General features: G+C 33.4%; 1 protein-coding gene across 9 annotated transcripts in view; it reads left to right on the forward strand.

Annotated features, from left to right (window-relative positions):
- WDR17 (WD repeat domain 17) overlaps positions 1-11,803 on the forward strand; it is a 119,556-nt gene extending 107,753 nt beyond the window's left edge. For 6 of the 9 annotated variants that reach the window (XM_065545697.2, XM_065545698.2, XM_074040781.1 and 3 more), the window contains 6 exons: positions 1,676-1,817; positions 2,565-2,667; positions 3,609-3,710; positions 5,720-5,818; positions 6,131-6,314; positions 8,466-10,309. In XM_065545697.2, the coding sequence (XP_065401769.1) occupies positions 1,676-1,817; positions 2,565-2,667; positions 3,609-3,710; positions 5,720-5,818; positions 6,131-6,314; positions 8,466-8,585 (750 nt within the window). In that variant the 3' untranslated portion in view covers positions 8,586-10,309. Of the gene's footprint in view, positions 1-1,675; positions 1,818-2,564; positions 2,668-3,608; positions 3,711-5,719; positions 5,819-6,130; positions 6,315-8,465 lie in introns of all 9 variants that reach the window. The other 3 variants (XM_005556334.4, XM_005556337.4, XM_015451043.3) reach the window with 1 other exon arrangement.
- Positions 11,804-11,909: the final 106 nt, after the last annotated feature.

Consider the following 11,909-nt stretch of genomic DNA (forward strand, 5'->3'; position numbering starts at 1 on the left):
GGGCTAGAATATTACTCACCTCGTCTTTTCATCACACATTCTAAAAGGATATAATTAGACTTTCTGATCATACTTCATTAATACCTTTTTAGAAAGACTAGTGAGTGTGTGTGAAGGTGTTAATAACTCTGAACAATTTCACAAGTACAGATGCTCCTCGACTTACCATGGGGTTACAGTGAGTAAACCCATCATAAGTCAAAAATATTCTAACTCAAAAATGCATTTACAACCTAACTTACCAAACATCATAGCTTAACCTAGCCTTCCTTAAATTGTGCTCAGAACACTTACATTAGGCTACAGTTGGACAAAGTCATCTAGCACAAAGCCTATTTCATAATAATATCTCATGTAATTTAATGAATACTGTACAAAAAGTGAAAACCAGAATGGTTGTGTGGGTACTCAAAGTTACAGTTTCTACTGAATGCATGTCGCTTTTGCACTACCATAAAGTCAAAACGTAAGTTGGGGACTGTCTGTAACACTGAAAACTATATATTCACATATGATGTTTACTTATATAACTTTTAGAATTGTAAAATATATAGGATAAAAATTATAAGGTGATCATCTTACTCTTCTTCTTATAGGCTAGTTAAAAATGAAATTTAAATGGGAGTGACTTTTTATTTCCTCTATGCCGTGAGCATATATCAAGGTGAAGAACCTATGTCTCTAGCCAAGCACAGTACTTACCATATAGTAGTTGCTTAGTAAATAACTGGCATTTCATGAATAAGGATGGGGAAACGATATGAAATGTTAAATATATGAGAGCCCCGTTAATTCAGTTTGTTGTAATTTTTTTGAGAGATTGAGATGTAAAATGTTCATTTTACCTAATTTTTAAACAAGAAATATGAAATGATTGAATGAATGTATTAATAAATAAATTGAAACAAACCATGAAACTATCCACATTGTTTAGATGTAAACTTGAACATTTAAGCTTCATCTATTATAAACACATCAGAATTGGATATAAAAGGTAACTTAATGCTTACCTACATTATAAGGAAGCAGACCAACTTACTTGAGAAAGGATCAGACTCTCAGTTTTAACAGAAAAAGAATTTTTTTAAATGGGGAATGTGGCTTTTTATTTTATAGTAATGAAATTTCATGGATGAAAAAATATCCATTTCATGGCATTTCAAAATGTCAAAGCTAAAAACTTTTAGAGCTTCTACATTTTTTTGTGTCTCTGAAATAAGGTTGCTTTGTTTCGAAAGCCAAGTGACGTTAAATTACAGTGTAGAGGTTATGTAATAATGCACACCCTTTATGTTTGGTGCATTTAATGTAGTTTTTGACAATGGTCAATATATTTTTTCTAACATAATTAATTTCATCATTTAGGTGCTAAATTGCATTTGTAGGTACTAATTTCAGTATCACAATCAGGACAGTTTACTTCTATTTCTTTTTTAGGTATTTGTGTGATGGAAAACTACTAACTCATTAGCTAATATCCCCGCTTACTGTTTTTAGATCTTAAAGGTATTTCCATAAATATATTCTCTTAATTCAAATGATTTCATTTACATCTATTTTAGACAACTTTAATAAGAAAACCATACTAGGAAAGTTGAAAATATTTTGCACCTACACTATTGCCTTTATCCCTGTGAATTTTAGTAACATTGTTTTCAAATCAATTGTTTTCTAGTGTAAGCTACCCACCGTGGAAGAATGTATACAGTTAGCTGAGACAGCCCATGCGGATGACAATATATTTGAAACTGTAAAATATTACTTGTTAAGTCAAGAACCTGAAAAAGCCCTTCCTATTGGTATTAGCTTTGTTAAAGGTAAGTAATTAGTTGGTAGTATAATTTAAAATATAGTCATTTATTTGATCTTTGTTTTCATATTGATGATCGTTTTAATTCATTTTTGCATTGCTATAAAGAAATACCTGAGGCTGGGTAATTTATAAAGGAAGTAGATTTACTGGCTCATAGTTCTGCAGGCTGTACCAGAAGCATGGCACTGGTATCTGCTCAGCTTCTGTGAGGCCTCAGGAAGCTTTTCATCGCGGCAGAAGGTGATACAGGAGCAGGCATATCACTTAGAGCAGGGGTAGAGAGAAGGAATGAAGAGAGAGAGGAAGGGAGGTGCCACACTCTTAAACAATCAGATCTCTTGTGGACTCAGAACAAGAATTCACTCATCACCAAGGGGATTGCACTAAGCCATTCATGAGGAATCCACCTCCTTAATCCAAACACCTCCCCACTCCAGCATTGGGGATTACATTTCAGCATGAGCTCTAGAGAGGACCAGCATCCTAACTATATCAGTGATCAGCCTTAAAACCAAGAACTAGTCATCCTCAATTTAAAAAGGAGAGTGATGCTGATGTGAAATAGGGCATCTCTTCCAATTTTATGGTATGGGGACCTGAGAGAGGATGAATAGGAAAATACTTGTGATCTAGAAAACAAAGAGGTAGGTAGTACTGACTCACAGAAAATTCATCATATAAGTTAAAAAATGGATGAATAAATTTTGAGACTGCTATTTAATGAATCTCTCATCTGGTTTTATTTTTCCAGAATACATCAGTAGTTCGGACTGGACTTTGGATACCATATACCCTGTTCTTGACCTATTGAGCTATATTCGTACTGAGAAATTGCTCTTGCATACGTGTACTGAGTGAGTATTTCTTTCTGCAAAATATATAAGTGAATCTATGTGATAATTTTAAAGTGGCTCCATTGATTTTGGTATTCAGATCAGGAAATAGGATTATCTTGGACAGGTAGCTACACTTGTAGAAAGAGTGTATTTGTGTTTGTTATATTTTTAAGAAAAAAAGGTAGAGGTCAACTTGAAATAGAATATTAAATTTTAGTGGTCCACTTAATATCTGGTATGCGTATGTTTTTATATGTACACACACATACCTGGTTTAAAGAAAGCAAGTTCAAAGCTTTTGGACCTCAAGTCCATAAGAAACTCATGGTCATATTTATTAAATATCCATTGTATGCAAAGCATCATACTGAGCTTGTGGGAAAGAAGTAAAAGGCTAGAAAGTACAAAATAGACATCATCCCTGGATTCAAGTCCTATTAAAAGACATTGTTATCTATATAACTAAAGCCGTCAGAGACTCTTGTATAATTTACAAGAGAAACTTCGGGCTCTACTTGCTTTAAAGCCTGTATGGAAAAAATGATGCAGAAGCCTGGGAAAGTGGCTAACTCCCTGTGTAAGAACTGCAGAAGGCATTCTTTACCCTCTCCTAGAGTCTACACGGTATTCCGGGACTCCCTCCACCTGACCAAAGGAGTTATTTAGGGATAAATTACATGAAGAAACAGCCAGGAAATAGAGAAAAACAAGCAGGCAAGAGTGAAATATTATTTAAAGACTCTTATTTTATATTATAATTGATGATACAGTATAAATATCTGAATAGGAATTAGGAACTGATGGATAATTTTCCTTAAGTTTAGAAAATTTTCTAAACATATATTGCTATAAATGTCACCTTTCAGAGTACAGAGATACAAGTACATGAACTGTGTGTCAGAGTAATGTTCTATGCCTCAAATTGTGGAATTTATAAAAATAAGTATATTCTCTTTTAGAGCCCGAAATGAGTTGCTAATATTATGTGGTTACACTGGTGCATTATTGGCTATCAGAAGACAGTACCAAAGCATTGTTCCAGCACTTTATGAATACACAAGGTAAAAAAGGTTTTTTCTTCCATCGCGACATTAGAGCAATTTCTTTCACTAAGATGGATAATCTCTAAGTGGATTATAGAAAGTATCAAATATATTATTACAAGTATCCATCTATTTACTGCGCATGTGCTTTATAATAAAGAAGCACATAAACTAGAGATGTGTTAGGCTATAAATAATAAAAATTCTAATACTAGCTTAAACTCCTAGGGTTTATTGATCTTTCATGTCAAGACACTTAAGACAGGCGTTCCAGGGCTTTTACTGCCTTGCAGTGATTTCTTCAAAGACCTGATCCTCCCCGTCTTTCCACTGTGATATTTTTGGATTATTTCCTCTTGCTTGAGTATCCCATGGTTACAAGATAGATACTAGCCCTCCATGAATTACGACTACATTCTAAGCAGGAAAGAGGTAAGAGTGGAAGATAGAGACCGCAAAGGACTTTCTCCTGGCAAGACCATTTTATTCAGGGAAGAAGGTCCTCCTTAGGGTTTTATGCCCACATCTCACTAAAAGAAAATAGGAAACTGAATATTGTAGCTTTTCAATCTCCACAGCAGAAAAGGCAAAGTAAAAGGAGTTTGTAAGTAGCAGGTTACTTACTATTTTAATATTTTATATTCAGGCATAACCTGTTAGCCTTACCCCTACCTTTTCTAACAACTTGTTTAACTTCAGCCCTTGTACTTAAAACTTCTTATACTATAAAATAAAATTCACGGTGCCTTCCATGAAAACCTACTTCCAAGTCTAGTAGTTAGCTAAATGGCTTAGTAGGTGACCATTTTAACAAATGCAGAGGGTCTGTGGTTAAGCAGTTTTTCTAAGTTCATATGTGGCCGAAGATTCTGAGAGAAACAGGTTTTCTCATTCCTAACTTATTTTCCCTACTGTGTAGGTGAAGCACTAGCTGTCACCTAGTGCAAATAAGGAATAATACGGAATTAATATTGTCAGCATGCTCATGGAAAAAATCTCTTTCTATATAGGTAGCATAACCAAAATTGGAATGCAACATTTAACAACATTGAAAGATATTATGGGAGCAGTAGGATATATCACATAGATGTAAAATAATGTTTAATGAAGTATGTTCAGCTATATATAATTATAAAAGTAAAGAGAAAAATTCTTAATTAAGCAAGAAGAAAAAGAATGGTTTTTATCTGCAGGGGCAGGAGAGACGTGAGAGAATGTGACTAAGTTTAGGGAATGTGTTAGCTTAAAAAGAGAAATAATTTCCTAATATTAAAGAATTTATCGTCTTTCACAATTTCATCTTTGTTGTCTTGCTGCTTATCATTATTTTCCTGACCCACTAAATATGTGAGCCCTCAAAGTTTCATTCTCTCCTCCTCTGCTTCTCTTTTTCCTCCTCTCCATCCCACTCTCCTCCCACAGCTCCACTGCCTCCCCTCTCCTTGCTATACGGTGTCCTTCAGAAACCTCACCACTTTTTAGCTTCACCTATCACCTCTGAGGAGGTAACTCAGTGTCTTATACTCAGGCATAGCCTACTCTTCAAACTCCTGTGTGTATATTCAGCAGCTTGCTAAACTCCAGCCTAAAAGTCAGTATGCTCAGAATTCAAATCATGTTTCTTCTCAAATCTCCTTCTCCTGTGTTCTCTTTGTGTCATTCAAGATTAAATCATCAGGGTCACAGTTAAGTGTTCTCTCTCACAGTGGCTACTATTTAACATCACTTGACTTGTCCAACCATTCTCCATACATTATGCAGTTCATTTATTCATCCGCTCACTCAGTTACTCATCCACCCAACGTTTACTGAATAACTTCGACTTGCCAGGGACTCTGCTAAATATATTAAATATACAGATGAGCATATATACACATATACTAAAAAATATTCTATATGTACATTATATATAAGGTATAATGTCTGTATACAGAAACGTAAATCTAAAATCACATTTAAAGTTTGTTTGCTTTTTCTGATATCTTAGTTTTTGGTATCAGATGTTAATTTCCTTTTCACACATTCAGTCAGCTATTAAAACGTCGGGAGGTGTCAGTACCTTTAAAAATTGAATATCTTTCTGAGGAACTGGATGCATGGAGAGCTTGCACACAGTCCACCAGCAGGTGAGTAAATATGATATAAAAATTGGAAGGCAGAAGGTATTTGACGTTATAGACAAACTTGTTGAAAGTATGTGTTGTCTCATTAATTGTAGCAGAATTTAGCAGAATCTTGATTTGTTTGGCATATATGCAGTAATAATTTACAGTGCCATACTTTTCTGCCATTTAGTCCTTTGTTTTACTATAAATTAAAGGTGATTTGTCTCCGTCAATAAAGGGGAACTAAATAATCATCAGGGATAATTTCTAATCTAAACATCAAAAATTCTGTGATTCAACAAAATGAAATGTTGACATCTGTTGAAAATATAGATCATTAGAAGACTCTCCGTATACACCCCCTTCTGATTCACAAAGAATGGTTTATGCAACTTTATTAAAGAGACTAAAAGAAGAGTCACTGAAAGGAATTATTGGACCAGATTATGTGACTGGATCAAATCTTCCAAGTCATTCTGATATTCACATTTCTTGTCTTACGGGATTAAAAATCCAGGTAAAGCCTAATGTCAGACATAACGTGCATTTCACCATTTTTATGTGTTTACTTTTTGAAATGATATCTTAAAATAAGCCTAATTTGGGTAAAAGTAGGTAATTTAGGACTGGGGCCCAATAAGAAAAATTGCCTCTAGTGCTTCCATAGTTAGTGCAAGTGGCCTCTTTCGGCTTAAAATAAATTCAGATACAGTAATTGTGCTGACATCTTACCACAGAAGCAATTCATGTAATATGTATACTTAGTAACAGATGATATGTATACTTTGTAACAACTATGTTTGAAAATATATACAGGTCATATCCTGACGGGAATTAAATAAGGGAGACAAAGCAACAGTGAACAACAGATGATTATGTCAGAGTAGATTACATTCACTTTCTAGTCACCATCTATGATGTATAAAAGCAAAGCAATTAAAAACTGAGAGATGTGTATTATATCATTAATATATTGTGCATGTTCTTACATCGAGTTACGGAGCTTTTCAGCTATTAAAAATTACTGGGATCAATCGTGAGGGATGTCGAATTGCCAAGGATTGGTCCCTAATGTACAGTCAAACTAATGATGATGAATGATACCAGAGCCTCCCAATATGACCCAGGGGTGCCATTATCTCTAAGAAATAGAGAAATCTTTATTGTCTTAGAGCCAGGACTAGTTGTAGGTGTCCCCATGAAGTAAACAAAGCCAAATCCCCTGAAATACAAATTGAGACTACAGATTAGACTAAAAGATCCCCACCTCCCAATAATATACACAACTTATTGAGCAGATTCTTATGTATTTCTAATCATGTGAAAAGTCACATTTCATGCTAGGCCAATGAAGAAGGCAGGTTTTGCCATAGCGACCCAAGATAAATGAAGCAGCTGGATACTGATATAAATCCTAACTGTAGCTTAGCTTGCCACTGCAAGCTAGTTTAGTCTCAAAACATAACCAGTATCTTCCAAAACATAGGACACATAGTTGTATACACCTTTATTATCCATTTACATTCAGAAATAAAGAACCAAATCAGGAAATTAAATAACTTTTAGTAAAGAGCAAGAAACATTATGAAATCTTTGGAGTGTGTCATCAGTGCCATTCTCTGTGCTTTGTGTACCATTTCTAGTACTTGATACCTTCATGTTTCTTTCCTCCTTTTCTTAAGGTTTCTTTTCTCCATCTGACCTTGACCTAAAAGGTACTATCTAAGCTCTCTGTAGCCAAGCCTACATCCAGGAAAAGAGCTACTAATTATCTCATGTACACTGAGGCCCACATGACTGGTATAGATGGAGTACTGTCCTGCCAGGATATTTCTATTTCATCAGAAAGTTGATATGTTTGGGTTATAATTGTGAAATTTCTAGTGCCTACTAATAGGAAGCTGTCTACTCTACATACTCCTATGATGAGCTTTCCATTATCTAGAAATAATTTGCTACAAGTTGTATTATTTGAAATCAGACCCAAAATTCAACAACTTTATAACCTAATTAAGAAAACATAATATGTATTGCATCTTGTGTTTTTGAAATTATGCTTTTCCTTACCCAAGCTAGGTAATATAGATTGAAAACGCTTCGCATTTCGTTCTTCATAACTACCTTGGCATATATCATAACTGATGCAACTAAATTATAAATAAGCAAGAAAATCACATGACTAAACATATTTTAAACTATATATACAATATAGAACAATATTCTTCATCTTCTGGAGAGCACATTTAAAGTTTCTGGCTTAAGTAATTTCCCCAGATGTATTGACATAGGCTACATGAGTAAAATAGTGAAATATATTTAAGTCTATTATTAGGCATATATGCTTTTATGGAATAAGTAAACTTTGTGGCAGTTACCAGATTAACAAGATGTATTTGTCATTGGCAGTGCTACTGTATTTAAAGAATTTAAATTGAAAACAATTCTATTTTGACAGATATTAGGGCATAATGATGTAATGTTAGGACATTTGAAAATGTTTCTATATTTGGGTCCAACTCAAAAAAAGTAATTTTCTCATATTCTTAAATTTTTATTAGCGTTGCCTAAATATCATGTTTTTTATTGCAGTGATTCTCTTTCTGAAAGTTTAAAAATACTTCGCAAATTTATAATCTCATCTTCACTTTCCTCAACTCTCACTGCACAGGGCCCTGTGTTTTTCCTTGAAGACGGGAAATCTGCTATCTCCTTGAATGACGCTTTGATGTGGGCAAAGGTGAATCCATTCTCACCTTTAGGGACTGGAATACGACTCAATCCATTCTGATAGAAGATTTTTTTCCATGCTGGATTTTTTTTTTTTTTTAAAGAAAAACTCTGTGGGTTCCTATTACCTTAATCTTTGTTGTTCAAGTGCCAGAGGTTGGGAGAAGGATCGCAGGTTGGGAGAGTTGGGAAATAACAGTGAATTTATTCATTCACTTCAAAAAATAAAATATGTATATAATTTAAAGGAGAAACAGGTGCCTCTTTTATAAACAGTAACAGCTACTTTTGAGAAGGAGGAAATATTTAAATTATAAAGGACTGAATAATCTAAAAAGCATATAAAAGTTTCACACAGCATAAAAGGTATCAAAATATCATATTGTTGAAATATTGAAACATATTAAATTGTGCAACACCTAGAAGAGTGCTGGACATACAGTAAGTACTTAATGGATATGTGAATGATTGAATATCTTGAAATGTCAAAACGTAAGGTGTGCACAGTGATCTTCAACTTAACAAACACTTACGTTCTCCTTTATAAAATGCATAGTAAACCACTAATGTTAGCTATTTAATAAAAGTTTTCAGTTATAAGTTTGGTAAATATTAATAAATGGATACACAGTCAAAATACTTTTAAAAAAAGAAAATGTTACCAGTTTTTTATCTGAAGTTTAACTGTCCAATTGTAAAGGTGTAAGTTATATAGGCATGAAAAAAATTGGGGAGTAAAAATCACAAAATGCAGTCGAATATATATGAAAAGCATTAGATGATAAAGTGACTATTTTAAGAGATTCAGCATGCATGGATATTAGTTTTGATTAATGTGTATAATAATTTACACATTATACTCTAGTCAATTTATGTTAACTTTATTTAAAACACAATTTATTTGTCTGGGCACGGTGGCTCACGCCTGTAATCCCAGCATTCTGGGAGGCCAAGCCAGGTGGATCACCTGAGGTCAGGAGTTCGTGACCAGCCTGGCCAGCATGGTAATACCCTGTCTGTACTAAAAATACAAAAATTAGCTAGACATGGTGGCGGATGCCTGTAATTCCAGCTACTTGGCAGGCGGAGGCAGGAGAATCGCTTGAACCCGGGAGGCAGAGGTTCCAGTTAGCCGAGATGGCGCCACTGCACTCCAGCTTGGGTAACAAAGAGCGAAACTCCATCTCAAAAAACAAACAAAAAACACAATTTATTTGATGAAAATTAGTTTTAAGTAAATCTTTGTAAATAGATACTGGTTGAAATATTGGACATATTAGGTTGATTTAACTTTTAAAATGTTTTTTAATAGTGTAAAGCTATGAAAAGCCTGATATGTGACTACAAATGTTTCAGTTGGACTAGAATTCTGACTTTGAAACTTATTAAATTAATGCATACTGAAAGTACTTTGATACTCAAGTTTTACAAGATTTATAATATAGATGTTTTTGTTTGACTAAAGAGTAATCTCAAATAACTAGAATACTTGGGGCTTTTATTATCTTTAAACTTGTTACATTTAAAATATTTTTAACACCTTCTTAACAAAACTTCTTAAAACTGGAAAAAATATATATTATGCGTCTATGTATCATATTTATCATATTGACCACTTTTGATTCCTCAAAAAGACATTACAGGTTTAAATTCCATTTTATAAAAAAACAAATTACCTGTAATCCCAGCACTTCGGGAGGCCGAGGTGGACGAATCATGAGGTAGGTAGATGGAGACCATCCTGACCAACGTGGTGAAACCCTGTCTCTACTAAAAATACAAAAATTAGCTGGGTGTGGTGGCACGTGCCTATAGTCACAGCTACTCAGGAAGCTGAGGCAGAAGAATCCCTTGAACCCAGGAGGTGGAGGTTGCAGTGAGCCGAGATCGCACCACCGCACTCCAGCCTGGGCAACAGAGCAAGACCACCATCTCCAAAGAAAAAAAAAAAATATATATATATATATATATATATATATATTTAATCTTATAGAAGAGAATATACACAACTCAGAGATGCAATGGATAATAAAAAGAGTACCTGAGAAGTATTTTTTTAAACTCTTAGTGATATCTGTAACTCAAATTTTTCTTAGGTGAGGAGGATTATTAACTGGCACATATGTACTAAAAACCCCTCACTTAAAAATGGCAGTCTCAATCCTACTGTCATCCTTTTTATTTTAAAATAAATAAGCCTATCTTTTTTGTGCTTACATACTTCAAAGGATGTCATTAAGTATATAAACAATCATTACTTCTGTATTTTTAATGAATGCAGGAAAATAATATTTTTATGTATAAAAGATGAGAAAATTTTGCAAGTCTTTAAACACATAAATACAACAGAAGAGCAACCCAATTTCTGTCTGAAATCTAAATTGGATTCATTTGACCATCATTCTATTATCTTTGATTCCTACAATGTCTATATCTTATGACCTATAACTGTTAATTTTTCCTAGAATTATAAATGTCATTTGACTATGTCAGTCTGTATATATTGTGCCTTAATATGAAAAACAAATTTTTAATTCATAAAAATATTTTTATTAGATTTCATATGCATGAAACCCAAGCAAATTTTATGAATTTATTTTACTATCTGAAAATGTTCATACTACCAATAATGTGGACAAATTACTCTGCAGGTTTCAATATGCCTCTCTAAAGGAAGAGTCTCATTAGACAGTGATTTTTAAAGCATTGGAAAAACATTTTGCCTGTAAAAGTTAGCAGTTATCAAGTGGTTCACAAAATCACAACATCAAAATAGTTACATCTTGTGAAAATATATTATTTTTATGTCAATCAAGACAAATGAAATATATATGTATGTGTATATATATGTATATATGAAATATATATGTGTGTGTGTGTGTGTGTATATATATTTCTATGAAATTGTCCAGATGTGTTCAGGAACATAACTGCATTAGAGCAATGACTGTATTTTGTTGTCCTTATAACATTTATACTCTTTTGATTTTAAGTCAAAAGGTATTCTGAATGTAATAAAAGCCTCATAAATTATTTGTAAAATTTAGTGGTTCATATTTAGTATATCAGTAATAGAGAAGACATCTTTATAGTCAACTCTTAATAAATGTTGATTGTACCAAATCTTTGAGATATTTGTACCTAAATGAAATATGTACTTTCATGCTAAAATTATGTATCATGACTATGCTATAATTTGGCATGTCATTATCTAGATTTACGTGTATGTATGTATTTCAGGTTCTTTAAATTTTATTAAATATTACAGTTAAATCCTGATACGACATAGTTACCTGCTAAGATGAGTAGTTGTTTCTTTCCCCAAAACACCATTGAAAGACAAGTGTTTCTCCATAAATGCTTGGATCAGAGTCATCAGAGCTGT

This window comes from Macaca fascicularis, chromosome 5, assembly GCF_037993035.2.
Source record: "Macaca fascicularis isolate 582-1 chromosome 5, T2T-MFA8v1.1".
Classification (NCBI taxonomy): Eukaryota; Metazoa; Chordata; class Mammalia; order Primates; family Cercopithecidae; genus Macaca; species Macaca fascicularis.